This window comes from Lithobates pipiens, unplaced genomic scaffold (genome assembly GCF_037356315.1).
Source record: "Lithobates pipiens isolate NorthernLeopardFrog02 unplaced genomic scaffold, aLitPip1_a1.2 Scaffold_23, whole genome shotgun sequence".
In the NCBI taxonomy this organism is placed as follows: Eukaryota; Metazoa; Chordata; class Amphibia; order Anura; family Ranidae; genus Lithobates; species Lithobates pipiens.
The window spans coordinates 276,679,775-276,698,024 of record NW_027507785.1 but is presented as its reverse complement, the minus strand read 5'-3'; the positions used below and the strand labels follow the sequence as shown (position 1 = coordinate 276,698,024).

The following is an 18,250-nucleotide window of genomic DNA, read 5'->3' as shown; positions in this document are numbered from 1 at the left end:
TGCTCACTGGTCCAAAGACCTCTTTTCGGATGAAAGTAAATTTTGCATTTCATTTTGAAACCAAGGTCCCAGAGTCTGGAGGAAGAATGGAGAGGCACAGAATCCAAGTTGCATGCGGTCCAGTGTGAAGTTTCCACAGTCAGTGATGATTTGGGGAGCTATGTTATCTGCTGGTGGTGTCCCACTGTGTTTTATCAAGTCCAGCACAGCCCTCTACCAGAAAATTCTAGAACATATCATACTTTCCTCTGCTGACCAGCTTTATAGAGATGCCAATTTAATTTTCCAGCAGGACTTGGCACCTCCCCAAATTGCCAAAAGTACCAATACCTGATTTAACCACTTCCCGACCAGCGCACGACGATGTACGTCAACAGAATGGCACGGGCAGGCATATTGGCGTACATGTACGTCCAATATTCGTTGCCGCCGTGCCATCGGGAGCGCGCCGCCGGCGGCGCGCTCCCGCGCTGGTTGGGACCCCCGTGAGTCCGGTCGCGGGACCCGCGGACTCGATCGCCGCGGGCATCCCCGCGATCGTCTCACTGAGCGGCCGAATGGAGGAAATGCTGTATAAACAACATTTTTCCATTCTGCCTAGCAACTAGTGACGCTGATCTCTGCTCCATGTGATTGGAGCAGAGATCAGTGTACACTAAATGAAAGCCCAACCCCCCCACAGTTAGTAACACACTGCTAGGAACACTTAACCCCTACACTGCCACCCACTGGTTAACCCTTTCACTGCCAGTGTCATTTACACAGGAATCACTGCATTTATATAGCAGTGATTACTGTATAAATGACAATGGTCCCAAAAATGTGTCAAAAATGTCCGATGGGTCCCCCACAATGTCGCAGTCACAATAAAAATCGCAGATCGCCGCCATTACTAGTAAAAAAAAAAATAATAAAAAATTATTAATAAAAATGCTATAAAACTATCCCTATTTTGTAAACGCTATAACTTTTGCGCAAACCAATCAATAATCGCTTATTGCGATTTTTTTTAACCAAAAATATGTAGAAGAATACGTATCGGCCTAAACTGAGGGAAAAAAATGTTTTTTTATATATTTTTGGGGGATATTTATTATTACAAAAAGTAAAAAATAATGCGTTTTTTTCAAAATTATCGCTCTATTTTTGTTTATAGCGCAAAAAATAAAAACCGCAGGGGTGATCAAATACCACCAAAAGAAAGCTCTATTTGTGGGAAAAAAAGGACGTTAATTTTGTTTGGGAGCCATGTCGCACGACCGCGCAATTGTCAGTTAAAGCGACGCAGTGCCGAATCGCAAAAAGTGGTCTGGTCTTTGACCAGCAAATTGGTCCGGTCTGAAAGTGGTTAATGGTATCACTGTGCCAGCAAACTTGCCTGACCTAAACCCCATAGAGAATCTGTGGGGTATTGTCAAGAGGAAGATAAGAGACACCAGACCCAACAATGCAGAGGATCTAAAGGCCGCTATCAAAGCAACCTGGACTCCCATAACACCTCAGCAGTGCTACAGGCTGATCACCTCCATGCCACGCCGCACTGATGCACTACTGTACATGGACATACTTTTCAGTAAGCCAAAATTTCTGTATTAAAAATCCTTATTTTTTGGGGGGTTTTATGTAATATATTCTAATTTTCTGGGATTTTGAATTTTAGGTTTTCAATAACTGTAAGCCATAATCATCAAAATTAACAGAAAGAAATGCTCAAAATATATCACTCTGTGTGTAATAAATCTATATAATATCAGTTTCACTTTTTGAATTGAATTACTGAAATAAATTAACTTTCTGATAATATTCAAATTTTTTGAGATGCACCTGTATAATTTATGTTAAATAAAAATAAATTAAGAATTCTCATTGGTTTCTATCATTTAGTATGCCTCTTTATCAAAAACCCTGAATCTTACCTCCTCCCATCGTTCTTCATTAAAGGCTCCCTTGTATTTTTGCTTGCGGAATTTATCCATAAAATGGTCCATGGTTTCATCTTCCTCTTCTGGCTTAGGATCCATGGCAGCAACTAAACATATAAGCAGGATAATGTTGAAGGTCCATGTTGCACTACAATGTACATCCACTCACTGAAGTGTCCTCTACTAGGCAAGGTTAAGGCTGGAATTTGTAGTAAAACTGTTAGGCTACTTTCACACTGAAGCATTGGGGGCGCTGGCGGTAAAGCAGCGCTATATTTTGCAGCACTTTACCATCGTTTTAGCAGCCAAAAAAGGGTTAAAACCCTGCTGCTGCAGCGGCACTTTGCAGGTAGATTTGCATTGTTGCCCCATTATTTTCAATGGCCAGGGGGTGCTTTAAGAGCGGTAAATACATTGCTTCTACAGCACTCCAAAGATGCGGCTTGCAGAACTTTTTTGACAGTTCTGCAAGCGCACCACTCCAGTATGAAAGCCCTTGGGATTTCTCACTGGAGACGCAACAGCGGCCGTTTTAGGGCACTTAGCAGACGCTATTTTTAGCGCTGTAGCACCTGAAAAGCGCCCCAGAGTGAAAAGGGCCTAAAGGTGACCATATACAATATGATCTGATTGTAAAATCCCTGAGATCTACCATCAACCATGTAGTGCAAGAGCCAGTCTGATTTCACACACGTTCAATAAGTTATTTAGGTATGTCCCCATATTATATCGTTTTGGTAAGTCTAAAGGAGGTTGACAATGTGATTGTATAGTGCAGGGATATGCAATTAGCGGACCTCCAGCTGTTGCAGAACTACAAGTCGCATGAGGCATTGCAAGATTCTGACAGCCACAAGCATCACACCCAGAGGCAGAAGCATGATGGGACTTGTAGTTTTGCAACAGCTGGAGGTCCGCTAATTGCATATCCCTGGTATAGTGTATGGCAAGCTTTAGGTGATAATGAAAAGTGTACCTTGTTCCTGTAGTACAGAGGCACTATACCTAGCTGTTAGGAGGCCAGCAATGGCAGCTCCCATGTTTCTCTATGACATGTCCAAACTCCAGGCAAAGCTTTTTACTTTCTTACTGAGTAAGGATGAGTGCAGGTGCGTTCCCACCTACACATGCAGAGCCCGCCAGGAAATCGGCACTGCACAGCTCTAATCACAGGCAGTGAGACATTTCCCGATCTCTGCAGCCACAGATCGGGAAAATGTCCCACTGCTTGTGATAAGCGCTCCGCAGTGCCGTCTTCCTGGCGGGCTCTGCGTCTGCAGTTGCGAACACTCCTGCGCTCATCCTTATTACAGAGCAAGAAAGGGATACAGCCTCTGGAAACTTTTTATTGCTGTCTGTGTCTCTGTTAGGGAGTTTTTTCCTCTTTTCTGGTCAGGACAGGAAGTGGTGGGAAATTTCTCCGATGGGGACACAGACAACAATTACACGTGTCTATAAAGTGAGGAGGGGTCAGAAATTCTGACAAGGTTTATATTGCTGTGTGTGTGTCTTCCTGTTCTGCTGACAACCCCATTCCTTGTGCTTGCATAAAAGCCAGAAATAAAGACCTGATAAACATTGAAAGTGTACTTACGGCCTTTTCTAGCTTTCGGTGGAGTGGGAAACAATTAGAACCCTTGTTTTACTGCTATGCGGGCCACTGGAGAGTTTGCCCCTCACCTACTGGTGACATTGGGGTTGATTTACTAAAAGCAAATAGACTGTAAACTTTGCAAGGGCAGCTGCGCTTTTCAAAGTGCAGTTGCTCCAGAGCTTGGCAAATGAGGCAAAGCTTCACTTTATAAAGAATATACAATTACATGCAAGAGAAAAAAAAATAAAAAATTTTTGCTTACACATGATTGGATGACGGAAGTCAGCAGAGCTTCACCACATTTACTAAGCTCTGGAGAAACTACACTTGCAAAGTGCACAGTCTATTTGCCTTTAGTTAATCAACCCCCCAGCTTTACAATACAGGAAATGAACAAATCTCCCCGACAGCCACGCAGACAGAAGTTTTTTTTTTTTTTTGTTCAATCAAGTAAGAGAATGCTAGAACCCCTGTCAGCTTTTTATTGTTGTCTGTTCCCATGTCGCATATCTCCTTCACTGGTAAAAGAAGGTGTCACCGAGGCAGGAAGTGAGGGGAAATTTCTCTAGTGGGGCCCCAGATAGCAGTAAAAATCTGATGGAGATTCTAACCTTCCCCACTCTATCCCCAACTAGAAAAAAACTAAAAAAATCGTTGGCTATAGACACACTTTACCTTTCCCTATGACTGTACCTAGGCTTTAAAACTGTCATGTCATGCAAAGCTGGTAATAGCTGATGAAATTTACAAAACAGTTGCTACAAATCTTAAAATTTGCAGATTTATATCTATCAGATAAATGTACCAATACACAGCGAGGACCTGTCTAAGTGATCAGAGTTCTAGACATTCAATTAACCCCTCACACTCCACAACAATTGGGTGATCGTGATGAACTTAACTGAAACGACAAGCTGAAGCTCTTACCGGCTGCTAGGACACAGGAGCTGCACAGCCTGGAGGCCAGTGAGTCCTGACTGGGACTTGCAGTCCCACACTCTCCAGCCACTACTGACCTATACATATAAACAAACAGCTGATACCTGTAAGTGTAATCCCCTGAGTGTAGAAGTGAGTACAGTATGGGACTTGTAGTCCCACACTCTCCAGACACAACTAGCCTATGTACGTTAACAATAGCCAACACATGTGGGTGTAATCCCCTGATCTAAGCAGTGAGTGTTAGCTGGGACTTGTAATCCCACACTCTTCAGCCACAGACATGGCCTACATATGCAAACAAACAGCCGATACCTGTAGGTGTAATCCCCTAATCAGAGCAGTGAAGCAGTGAATACTCGCTGGGACTTGTAGTCCTTCACTCTCCAGCCACAACTGACCTATACATATAAACAAACAGCTGATACCTGTAAGTGTAATCCCATGAGTGTATCAGTAAGTCCTGTATGGCAGTGGTCATCAACCCTGTCCACAGGGCCCACAGGCCAGGTTTTATGTATTACCTTGGGGAGATGCACACTGGAATACTGCAATCACTGAGCTGCAAAGGAGATCACATGTGATGTATTTCAGTTATCTTGCAAACCTGGCCTGTTAGTGGGCCCTGAGGACAGGGTTGATGACCACTGCTGTATGGGACTTGTAGTCCCACACTCTCCAGACACAACTAGTCTATGTATGTAAACAATAGCTGACACACGTGGGTGTAATCCCCTGATCTAAGCAGTGAGTGTTAGCTGGGACTTGTAGTCCCACACTCTTCAGCCACAGACATGGCCTATACATGTAAATAAACAGCTGATATCTGTAGGTATGATCCCCTGACCTAAGTCATAGCTCCCAACTGTCCCTGATTTGAAACAATGTCCCTCCACTCTGTCCCTCATTCCTCCTCATTTTGGTCTGATCTATATAGATGTATATAAAAGCAGATGTATCAAAAAGTGTCTTCCAGCACTAAACCTTCCAACTGATTTCTCAATTGCTGCATTTGTAAATTTCAAAAGCCAATATAAAGGAATATAAATTCTCCTTTAAGGGGCGTGGCAAGGGTGTGTCCTATGCCTGAGTTTCGTCACATATGGCGACCTATCACAGTTGGCTTCCCGCTGGACTGCGTATGCGTTCCACCCGAGTCCAGATTCAAGCCCCACCATCCAAGTGGACGTAAAGATTGATTATAGTTATGCCGAGCAAAGCAAGGCCGTGCCCGAAGCATGGCGAGCGGTCCTGTGTTATAACGCATATGGCGGCGTCACGCATGCGCACTCCAGCAGGTAGCAAAATGTGATGGGTAGCCGAATGTGATGTGATGCCTGCATACTTTTGATGATAGGTGCCCCTTATTCCCATCTCAAAAAGTTGGGAGGTATGCCTAAGTAGTGAGTGCTGGCTGGGACTTTTAGTCCCACTCTCTAGACACAACTGGGCTACATATGTAAACATTAGCTAACACATGTGAATGTAATCCCCTGATCTAGGGAGTGAGTGCTAGTTGGGACTTGTAGTCCCACACTCTCCAGACACAACTAGCCTGAACATGTAAACAGCAGAGATGTGCAGATGTAATCCTCTGCTGTGGGTAGGGAGTGCTGGCTGGGCCTTGTAGTCCCACGCCCTCCAGACACAGATGACCTATACATGTAAACACACAGCACATCCCGGTAGACGTTAACCCCGATCATACGCCGTACTACACACGGTGTACCTGTACCAGCTCCCCTGTCACACTCTTCTCCACTTCCGGATCTGTATCCTCCTTTCTCCACGTGCTTCCGGTAGTGCAGCTCACTTTCTCTTCCCCAAGGAGTGTCAGATGTGAGCTTCCGGCTTGTGTTACCCTTGGCAGTGCTGTGAAGACAGAGCAGAGTGTATGGTGAGTGTGGCAGTGCTGGGGGACAGCTGTATACAGGGATGAACATTCTGTTCATTAGAGGGATTTCTTCTCACATCCAGTCTTTTGTCTTCTTCCAGAATGGAGGAGATCAGATGGCTGCCAGTACTTCTCTTCTTCTCTCCCAGTTATATATAAAGCAATGGCACGTATGTAAAGATCAGCTCCAGAGAAAACTTTATTCCTGCTTAGTTTTGGACAGATTGGGGGGAGGGGAGGATAGATCCCTTGTTATGGCTGTGTCCCCAATTGGGAGATTTACCCCCACTTCCTGCAAGGAGAAGAAGCAATGAGAAATATTTCCAGTGGGGGTGTAGACTGCAGATAAATGCTTATCTTTCAGTGAAAGGGATAACCTCTTTAAAATTGTATTAACACCGACAAGCAAACATTTATTATGCAGCAGCTTACCAGTTGTTAGATGTGATGGCTGCATCAGTTTCCTTTTTTTAGGCTTTCTTTCTTCTATTTTCATCTGGTGATCCAGCCAGCAAGTCTGTTGTTTTTCACAGCACAGACTCTCCAGCAGAACGTGCCAGTTTACATGGATGAGACCAATCACTTTACACTGACGGGTGCTTACAATGATCAGCCCCCATCCCAAAGCACCTTCCCCCCATGTTGATGGGAACATAGGCCTCTTCCCCACAACCCTGGCCAGTGGTTGTGGAGTCTGTGGGCAGGGGTCATAGTTCAAACGTGTCTTATTTCTCAGACACTGATGTCTTCTTCCTCCTGGTAGTTTCTTTTCCCTCCGGTACAGTCCTCTCCCCCTGGTACTGACTTCTCCTTGTGCTGTTTTCCTCGCCGCTGCTTACTCGCTAAAAACAAGAGATCTTTTTCTAACGTTGTCTTATGGCCTGTGCACGTAATCCGAAAATCAGACGAAATATACCACTTTTGGCGCGATCGTACAATAATCGCATCGTTAGTACAGGGATTTCAAGAGCCAAACACAACAGTTCATCCGATATTATTAGATCGGACAAATATGAAACTTATCCTCGTATGATACCAGATCACACGATTTTCATTTGGTCAGTACAGTTGTCCTCCAAAAATACAATACAAATACACTACAACACATGACATCATTCCGATTTTTTTATTTTTTTCCTACGAGAATTTTTGTGACTTTAGTAACCTATTCAATTTCTACTTGCGGCTAGTAAGCGAAAAAAGTGGGACGATTTGTCGTCCGATTTTTGAATCGCGTGTATGGGTTATTACTCCATTGTGTCGTCTCCCGCTGTCTGCCATTTCTTATACAGCCATGGGGTGTGGCCATCCGATGATGTCACCCGTAGAACCGGACACTTGTGACATGTAATATTAGTAATGGAGGTGATTAGTGACTTATAGGGGAACTATGATAGCGGGCCCTTGTGGAACGCTTTGTGGGAACTGACACTGACATCACCAGTGATGCTAATACAGTGCTAATAATATGAACTGTCACTGTACTAATTAAACAGGCTGGGAAGGGGTTAACATCTTAGGTAATCAAGAGGCTAAATGTGTTCCTAACAATGTGTAATATGTGATGCTTTTTACTAAATATCTCTTTGTTTCTTATGCTTTGCAGGGATAAGAAACAGAGAGATTGTTCCTTCTGTATAGGGCCCTGTGTTGATTGTCAACACAGGGCTTTGAAATGTAATTGGACACAGCCGATCACCATGTCCTGGCCATGAATCATAGGCTGGGACATGCTGGGAAGTCTGACTGTACGACCTGGCCCGCAGCAGTATATGCACTCTGGCAGGACGGCAAGTGGTTAAGCAGTACTGCTGCTGCAGTAGAAATTAGGGAACTGCCTGTGTTATCCGTTTCAGTATATGTTTTTAGCTCCTGGAGTCCACTTTTAGAATCTTAGGTGTAAACTTTGTAGCTGCAAATATATGAATTGTATACTGTGCTGAGAACTTGCAAAATGAAATGTTATGCTTGTCTTTCACAGGGAGCCCACAATGGTGAGACTGCTGAGAATATCGTTGCCCCACCTTGTGGCCAGTAGAAATCATTACCACAATGCAGGCCAAAGAAGTCGCCACTTAGTCTCGAAGATTTATAATCCAGGAAACCTATGGAAAGAAAGTCCCTCAGAACTGCAGCAAAAATCCAACGAGCCGACCAGCAGGAGTCAAAGACTCATGACCAAAGCAGGCTTAATACAGCCCTCTAGCCCTGGCTGTTTCCATTACATGCCATACACTGTACGAGCCATGGAGAAGCTAATTCGCCTTGTCGATCATGTCATGAAGGAGATTGGAGGACAGAAGATGGACATGACTACTCTTTGCTCCGCTGCGCTTTGGAAACAAAGTGGACGCTGGGATTTAGTTGGAAAGGAACTGTTCTGTCTGATGGACAGACACAACCAGGAATACTGCTTGGGACCAACACATGAAGAGTCTGTTACCCACCTTGTTGCCACAGAAGGGGGTATTAGCCAAAAACAGCTTCCCCTGCTGCTCTACCAGATCACACGGAAATTCAGAGATGAGAAGAGGCCATGCTTTGGCTTGCTGCGTGGCAGGGAGTTTTACATGAAGGACATGTATACGTTTGACATGACCGAGGAAGCTGCCTACCAAACGTACAACAACGTGTGCAAGGCCTACTGCAAACTTTTCCACACTCTTGGCCTGAAGTATGTGAAAGTCCAGGCAGATACAGGAAACATTGGTGGGAAAACATCACATGAATACCACTTACCTGCCAGGATTGGTGAAGACAGATTAATGGTGTGTGGGAGTTGTGACTTTGCAGCCAATGTGGAGACCTTGAAAGACGAGGAGGAGAACTGTCCGGTATGTTCAGGAAAACTGGTGGAGAGCAAAGGAATTGAGATAGGGCACACGTTCTATCTGGGAACCAAGTACTCCCTTGTGTTTAATGCAGTCTGTTATGATTCACAAAGCAAACCCACCATTGCTGAAATGGGATGCTATGGCATTGGCATATCAAGACTTTTGGCAGCATCTATAGAAGTCCTTTCCACTGAGGAGGATATTCACTGGCCGGGTTTAATTGCCCCATACCAGATTTGTCTCATTCCCCCTAAAAAGGGAAGCAAAGAGATTGCAGCATTACCAGCAGCAGAGGAACTCTATGATGCCATATGTGCAGTCCATCATTTGAGAGATGAGGTAGTTCTAGATGATCGGGACTATTTGACTATAGGAAAAAGACTGAGAGAAGCCCATATGATGGGCTATCCATATATAATCATAGTGGGCAAAAAGGCTTTGGACAGTTCACCGCAGTTTGAAGTGCAAAATCACAAAACTGGGGAGGTCCAGTTCCTGTCCAAGGAAGGTGTGCTAAGCTTTGTGCAAGAAATCCAGGTGGTCTAAATAAAGTTTTTTTTCTTTGGGACTAGAGCTGGTGTGTGGCTCGCATGGTCTTATTTAAATGGTGTAGAACAGTGGTCTCCAAACTGTGGCCCTTTTGCTTGCTTTTATCCGGCCCTTGCTGCACTTTTCCTTCCACTGATGCAAGACACTATTCCTCCCATTGACACCAACAATGGGGTATAATTCCTGCTACTGACATCAACAACAAGGCACTATTTTTCACATTGACACCAAGGATGGGGCACTATTCCTCCCACTGGCACCAACGGTGGGGTGCTCTTTCTCCCACTAATACCAGTGATGGGGCACTATTCCTCCCACTAATACCAATAATGGGGCACTATTCCTCCCACTAATACCAATAATGGGGCACTATTTTTCCACTGACAACCAACAATGAGGTACTATTCCTCCCAGTGACACCCAACAATGGGGCACTATTCCTCCCACTGGTACCTACAATGGGGCACTATTCCTCCCACTGGTACCTACAATGGGGCACTATTCCTCCCACTGGCACCTACAATTGGGCACTATTCCTCCCACTGGCACCTACGATTGGGCACTATTCCTCCCACTGACACCTAGGATTGGGTACTATTCCTCCCACTGGCACCTACGATTGGGCACTATTCCTCTCACTGGCACCTACCATGGAACACTATTCCTCCCACTGGTACCTACAATGGGGCACTATTCCTCCCACTGGCACCTACAATTGGGCACTATTCCTCCCACTGGCACCTACAATTGGGCACTATTCCTCCCACTGGCACCTACGATTGGGCACTATTCCTCCCACTGGCACCTAGGATTGGGTACTATTCCTCCCACTGGCACCTACGATTGGGCACTATTCCTCTCACTGGCACCTACCATGGGGCACTATTCCTCCCACTGGCACCTACCATGGGGCACTATTCCTCCCACTGGCACCTACAATGGGGCACTATTCCTCCCACTGGGACCTACGATGGGGCACTATTCCTCCCACTAACACCAGTGATGGGGCACTATTTTTCCACTGACAACCAACGCTGAGGTGACACCCAATTATAGGGCACTATTCCTCCCACTGGCACCATCGATGGGGTGCTATTGCTCTCACTGACACAAATGATAGGGCACTATTCCTCCCACTGGCACCATCGATGGGGCACTATTCCTCTTATTAACACCAACGATGGGGTGCTATTGCTCTCACTGACACAAATGATGGGGCACTATTCTTCCCACTGACAGCAACGATTGGTGTCAGTGAGGGGAATTACTCCCCCTAATGCCAAAGATGCACTGTTTACTCCCACTGTCATTAAAACTACTTCTGCTCCCAATGGCCACAGTCCGGTCCCCCTCAAGGCTGAAGTACAGTAAACTGGCCCTTTGTTTGGAAGGTTTGAAGACCCCTGGTGTATAGTATCGGGTTGGAACAAGCTATGATGTGAGCCTAAGAAAAAAAAATCTCATGTGCTGCCAAAAATTATTAACTAAATAATCAGCATAACCAATTTAGGCTGCTGCATGCAACCAAATGTGTTCCCACATCTAAAATGTGTCGTATAGGAAAAAAAACAGTGCTATGCTGCTACGATTGTCTCCTATAAATATGTGATAGAAGATATCATTCTGGCTATGAGTCATAATAATTTCAACCTTAAATTCACACATGACCCCCATATGATAACCATTTTGGACGTCACTATCATAAAGGACTCAGATGGCCACTTCTCGAGCACATTATATTGTAAGGAGACAGCTGGCAACACAGTCCTACATGCCACCAGCTCTCATCCAAAATGGTTGATAAAATCAATACCCTATACTCAATATCACCGCATCCCACGGGATTGCTCCAGTGATGAGACATTCCATACGGAGGCAGCTAATCTACGGACAGGACTCCTACAGAGAGAGTACGCAGCAACTGGCTTAAAAAGGGCATATAAAAGAGCGATGGATCAGACTAGACAATTTACTTTTCGGCACAACAAGAAAAAATAAAAATCAGTCCAATGCTGGGGCCATGCGAACTAGGATCCTCACAACATACACAAAACAACATGAAAAGTTTATAAAGATCCTAGCCAGACGTTGGCACGTCTTACGCATCAATACGGTTCTAAACCAATTTGTTTCCAAAAACCACTTAATCACCTTTAGACAAACAAAGTCACTGAAGGACATGTTGGTCCACAGTGAATACATGGGGGAATTTAAAGAGGATACATGCAAAAGGAAGGGTACGTTTAAATGCGGGGGTGTGCTCACTGTCAATTCATGAACACAGACCATATTAAAATAATGCCCAGTGGACAGAAATACAGGCCTTCACACTTTGCTAATTGCCAAACGGCTGGGATGGTCTATTTGTTGACCTACCCCTGTGGCTGTTTTTATGTTGGGAAAACCAAACTACAGTTCCATAAGAGGGTCTACAGACACATGCTAAGTATGAGGACCTGTAATCCAGATCTACCGCTGGGCAGAAGTCCGCAATGTTCATCAGGGAAAATTCCCCAGCATCAAATTTCTGGTGCTTGATCGTACCCATCCCAGTGCCAGAGGGAGAGACTGGGATAAAACTCTCTTACAAAGTGAGACCGGATGGATAGTGGCCCTGCGGGCCACCTCTCCCCCAGGGCTTAATGACTCTGTGAGCTATTGCCCCTTTCTGGAGGGATTTCCATCAGCGTGCGGAGCTCCTTCCTCTACCTTGATTTGGTTTTGGGAAAAAGGGGGAGAAAAACCCAAAACAGACCCATCATCTTTTACTATGTCTCTCAATATCTGATGCCTTTATGGGTCAGCCTGTACACAATGACACGGCTGACACAGAAACGTAGGAAACTATTAAGCTGATAAATGCAGAAGGATAATCAATGGGTGAAATCCATTGTATCTGAGATCCTTGTTTTGTTCTTTTCTCCTTTTTGCCAAGGCACGGCTGTTTCTTTCTCCTCTCTGTTTTCCTTCTTTTCATTTTATCTCCCTTGATTTTATAATGAATCTCTATGGGTATCATATTATCACATTATATGTCCTTATGCAATCATTATATACAGTAAGTACAATTGGCAATGTTGCTCTGTCATTATGCTATTTAAAATTGGTTGTTCTCTTAAAGCAGGGATATGCAATTAGCGGACCTCCAGCTGTTGCGGAACTTCAAATCCCATGAGGCATTGCAAGACTCTGACAGCCACAAGCATGACACCCAGAGGCATGATGGGACTTGTAGTTTTGTAACATCTGGAGGTCCACTAATTAAAGATCCCAGTCTTAAAGCATTCTAGCATTGTAACTTTATTTGCACACAAGATGGCGCCTGCTGTGAGGGCAGCTGACGCTGTTCACTGGGGATCATGGCCTAGCTGACATGGGCTCTCTATTCTGTTTGGTTACACTTAGGGCTTGGTCACATGGATCTATACTTTTCCATTTTTCCGTCCCCTTTCCTTCCCCTTCTGTTTAGACTGAGGCATTCTTACGGACTCGTGCTCACCTTGGAACGCATGGCACCACCCCCTTGATGTGGAGGCTATGCAATGCGTTCCACATGCTGCATTGGGCAGCGTCTACCTTGCAGGCGTGATCACTCTGACGTACTACGCATACGCAACCACTCTGACATACTACGCATGCGCGGGTGTCCAGCGCCATAGTTTAAAAAGACCCCTTGAGCAATACAGTCCTATAGCACTGCCAGGAGAGATGGATGCCAGTTGATGATGAACCGATCTTAGTGCAGGTACAGAGAGCACACTGAGATGCTGGAGTAGAGAAAGCAGGCATGTATCTCCCTGTACTTCATAGGCTCGAGCCTTCCAGGGACCTCTATGCGGATACCCCTGTCTATTCGTATATTTATGCCATAGAATTTTGTACGTCGACTTGAACGTGGCAGGGATACCCGCATACAAACCCTTGGCATCCGGACGCTCTGTTTTATGTTATTTTGTCTTCATGTTGCCACATTCAGAGACTGCATGACACTGGAATCTTTGGATGCTATTTAGTTGCTATTTACCTCCCTTTGTGGAGTAGTTTGTATTTTTTCTAATCATAATAAATTTCTACTATTTTATCTTCACATTGCACGTTGTGACACTCATTTGGTCTTCTGGTTCCTGCCAGTCTTGACAGGAACAAACCAGGTTTTTTGATAGGAAGGCAGGCACATGGCACTGCATACACTATTTTTCGTATGGGCATTTTCTAGGAAGGGTTTTTTCAAGTGACCCTGAGTGCGCTGTATGTGGACCACAAAAGGCTATATTGAGGCTTTGGATAGTGTCACTCTATATAATCTTCGGATTAAAGAACTTGTAAACACAGTTTGTTGAATTTTTTTTCCCACTTGATATATGGTTAGGTTACAACATGGATATGGATAGCTGCAGTAGTCAGCCCATGTCTTTATATAGCTATGATACGATTTTTGAAATACCACCCTTTCTTGATATTTCCTTTTTTTACTTTCTTACACAAATTTATGATTATATATTCTCCTATCCAATACCCCATGACAAAGGGCTTGAATCAGAAATGCGTAGAGAGATTTTTCACTAACCGGAGAGTATTTACAATACTAACCTATGTTTGCTATGTAATTTTGTTATGTTTTCTGTTTGTTTTTTTTGTCTTTTGTTATGTTATGTTTTAATCGATCATTACATGTTTGGATGATCAAATTTTATGTGTAAAAATAAATATATTTTTTACTCTACACTTGTGTGGTTGTTGCCTTATAAGTCCCAAGCGTGGGGGGGCTGGACTGGGACAGAAATTTGGCCCTGGACTTCATTCAGACCGGCCCCCTTACATCAGAGTGTCCCATCACCAGCCCCCTTACATCAGTGTCCCATCACCAGCCCCCTTACATCAGAGTGTCCCATCACCAGCCCCCTTACATCAGAGTGTCCCATCACCAGCCCCCTTACATCAGTGTCCCATCACCAGCCCCCTTACATCAGAGTGTCCCATCACCAGCCCCCTTACATCAGAGTGTCCCATCACCAGCCCCCTTACATCAGAGTGTCCCATCACCAGCCCCCTTACATCAGAGTGTCCCATCACCAGCCCCCTTACATCAGAGTGTCCCATTACCAGCCGCCTTACATCAGAGTGTCCCATCAGCAGCCCCCTTACATCAGAGTGTCCCATCAGCAGCCCCCTTACATCAGTGTCCCATCACCACCCCTTACATCAGAGTGTCCCATCACCACCCCTTACATCAGAGGGTCCCATTACCAGCCCCCTTACATCAGAGTGGCCCACTGAGCCATCGGCCCACCGGGAAACTCCCGGTAGTCCCAATGGCCAGTACATGCCTGACCAGGGATGAGGCAACAACACATTAATTTGACATGGTGAAAACTATATGTGATATCTATATATCAACCCAAACCAGATCCATAATATTGAACCAGCAGACAGGTGCAAGCATATGATTATAATTATACATGGAACATTCCCATGTTGGACGTATGTGGCTTGCTGAGTGACTGTAAGACCTAACCATCGCCACTAGATGGCAGCAGCAGTCCATTTACACATTGAGACCATACTCATACAGTATAGTAAAGGATATCACAATTCAGCCAGACAAAAAATACATAACAAACATAAATTGAAAACAACCCAGACCCTCCCCCTATCATTCCCTAATAATCAATAAAGGTAAAGAACCCCAGACTAGCTAAATTGAAGGAGTAATATCCTATTGATATCATACAGAAAAAAAATGGAACACATATAGAAAAGGCTTATAGCTTATGGCATAGTTTAACCCTGGCAATTGTGTTGCCACTAACCGGTGGATCCACCTAGCTTCCCTCTGTAGGATTAGGAGATCCCAGTCGCCTCCTCTTATGTCTGTGTGGATTCGTTCAAGAGCGAGGAACGTAACACTAGAGCTGCACGATTCTGGCTAAAATGAGAATCGTGATTTTTTTTCTTAGAAGATAGATCACGATTCTCGCAGAGTAAAATCATCTTTCACATTAAAACAAAAAAATTGGGGTAACTTTACTGTTTGTTTTTTTTTTTTTTTTTTTACTCATTGACGTGTATTTTTTTCCCAAAAAATTGCGTTTAAAAGAACGCCGGGCAAATACAGTGTGACATAAAATATTGCAGTAATTGACATTTTATTCCCTAGGGACTCTGCTAAAATATATATAATTTTTGGGCGTTCCAAGTAATTTTCTAGCAAAAAAATATTGATTTTAACTACAATAGCCAGTAGCCAATAGCTGCCGTCTTGTACTTGCTTCAGAGCATGCCTCGTTTTTGGTCTGTTGGAACAGCATACAGACGAGAGGTTTTCCCGATAGGAATTGATTCAGTTGGAAAGATTTAAAACATGTTCTATTTCTAGGCCCATCAGAATATTCGTAAAAAAAAAAAAAGTCCGATGAGGTCCACACAGGATCGGAATATCTGATGAAAAGATACCGTCAGACTTTTTCTGCCGGAAAGTCCGACCGTGTGTACGCGGCATTAGACTTTAGTGGTTAAACTTCCCGCATGTACACATTGTTTAAAATTTTGGCAGACTGCCTGGATTTTTTTTCACACAGAAGTTCATCCCATGCCCATATATGGTGGCAATGCAGTGCAATCCAGTTATACTGGGAAAAGGTGGTGGGTTTAATTAAAGAGATCGACGGGAAGGAAATAGAACTGGATCCCTGGAAATGTTTGTTTCACGCGGCCGAGGGCCCTAGGGAAAAATATAGAAGAGCATTAACTCCATTTTTGCTAAACGCAGCGAAAGTACTGATCCCGAGATACTGGAAAGTAAAGGAAACACCCGGGATAAGAGAATGGTTTAGGGAAATAGATAGATTGAGGATTATGGAAGAACTAATACACCTTCAACGGGGAGCCGAAATTAGATTCCAGGTGACTTGGAGGAACTGGATGGAATTTAGAAAATCCTCAATATATCTTGGAATTATGGGGGATGGAGAGGGCATCTAGGGGAGGGAGATAAGATGCATATACTTCATAGCCCCCTATAAAATTTTTTTATTTATTTTTTATAGGGGAGGGAGGAGGAGAGGAGGGAAGAAGGGAGGAGAAGGGGAAAGGATCCTTTCCCCCCCTTGGTTCTCCCCCTTTTTTTTTTTTTTTTTTTTTTTTTTTTGCGTGGGGGGGAGGAGATGGGGGACCCCTTGTTCTGGGGCCCTTTAGGGGGTTTGTCGGGGGGTTTTTTTTTTTTTTTTTTTTTTTTTTTTTGTAGAAGGGAGTGGGGATGGAAGGAGAGGAATCCCCACCTTACACAAATCACAAATTGGAAGTAAGAAAAAGCGTCACGTGGGAGGGGTAATAAATATGGGTAAGATAAAATCACAAAAGGATAATTCTAAACACATGAAGAGAGGGGGAGGGGGCGGGCTTAAAACCTTTTTTTTTTTTTTTTTTTTTTTTTTTTTCTTTTCCCTCCCTCTCTCTCTCCTCTTCTTCTTCTCCCCTTTTGGGATATTTAAGATCGATCCGGTTGGGCACCCAATGTGTACTTTTTTTTTTTTGACTGTTTGTTTTTATGTGAATGTTGAAAACACTGAAATAACATGAATGTTAGTCAAAGTGATTTTTAAAAGTATGTATAAGGAATATTTTGTACTGTTCTTTTTGTAAATGTGGAAAACGAAATAAACAATATTTAAAACAGAAGTTCATCCCCTTGATCTAAGAAGGAAGAGTTAGTTACAATGTTTCATGTGAAAAACTTGGCTTGCCTGGATGTTTTCTTTTGACTGCAGAGTGAGCAGATAAGTCTCTCGACTTGTTATATGAAAGAATCAGCAAACTGCAATAGAGATCGTCAGGGGGGTTGAATCGAGATCACGATTTTTTAACGATTAATTGTGCAGCTCTATCTATCTATGTGGGTTCTTATGTTTCCAAGTTCCATGTAGTCCTATGGGGGACATAATGTCCTCACCCTTAACCACTTAAGGACCGCCACATGCCAATGTACATCATCACAATGGCATGTACAGGCACAAGCACGTACATGTACGTGCTTGCCTTCCAGCGGGTGGGGGGTCCGATCGGACCCCCTCCCGCTGGATGTGGCGGTCCGTTTTGCTGCAGGAGCGATCCAGGATGAGGGGATGGCCGTTGGTTTCTGGCCATCCCCTCTCGATCGCTCCTGGCGAATGAGAAGCTTCCTCCCACTGTGTATAGTAAACACAGGCAGGGAGGAAGTGATGTCATTCTCCTCAGGGCGGTCTTTTTGACCGGACTACAAGGAGAAGTGAAAGTAAGTGTGCACCAACACTACACTGACATGTAGGCACACACAGGCACACAAACCTCCCCCCCCAGTCACAGTGTCACTGATTGCAGTGATCATTTATTTACTGTTCACTGCATTCAGTGTCAGTTGTGACAGTAAAAATTGTCAGGGCAGTTAGTGTTAGGTCCAGGGTAGCCCCCTACCACCCCCCAATAAAGGTTTAACCCCCTGATTGCCCCTAGAGTTAACCCTTTCACCCCCTTTTGCCAGTGT

The 18,250-nt window shown here is 44.3% G+C and overlaps 2 protein-coding genes across 3 annotated transcripts in view; one reads left to right on the top strand and one right to left on the bottom strand.

Moving 5' to 3' along the window:
• The window catches only part of TTC4 (tetratricopeptide repeat domain 4), a 44,127-nt gene extending 37,711 nt beyond the window's left edge, over positions 1–6,416 (bottom strand). Inside the window, exons 1-2 of the mRNA XM_077453264.1 lie at positions 6,185–6,416; positions 1,917–2,029 (exon numbers count right to left, since the gene is read on the bottom strand). Coding sequence (XP_077309390.1) covers positions 1,917–2,029; positions 6,185–6,407 — 336 coding nt within the window. The 5' untranslated portion in view covers positions 6,408–6,416. The remainder of the gene's footprint in view (positions 1–1,916; positions 2,030–6,184) is intronic.
• PARS2 (prolyl-tRNA synthetase 2, mitochondrial) lies at positions 6,233–9,756 on the top strand. Of its 2 annotated transcripts, XM_077453262.1 has the most exons (3): positions 6,252–6,352; positions 6,451–6,519; positions 8,331–9,756. In XM_077453262.1, the coding sequence occupies exon 3, from the start codon at positions 8,341–8,343 to the stop codon at positions 9,727–9,729; it is 1,389 nt and encodes a 462-aa protein (XP_077309388.1). In that variant the 5' UTR covers positions 6,252–6,352; positions 6,451–6,519; positions 8,331–8,340; the 3' UTR covers positions 9,730–9,756. The 2 variants fall into 2 exon arrangements, with proteins under 2 accessions (XP_077309389.1, XP_077309388.1); XM_077453263.1 differs by lacking the exon at positions 6,451–6,519 and having other exon boundaries at positions 6,233–6,352.
• Positions 9,757–18,250: the final 8,494 nt, after the last annotated feature.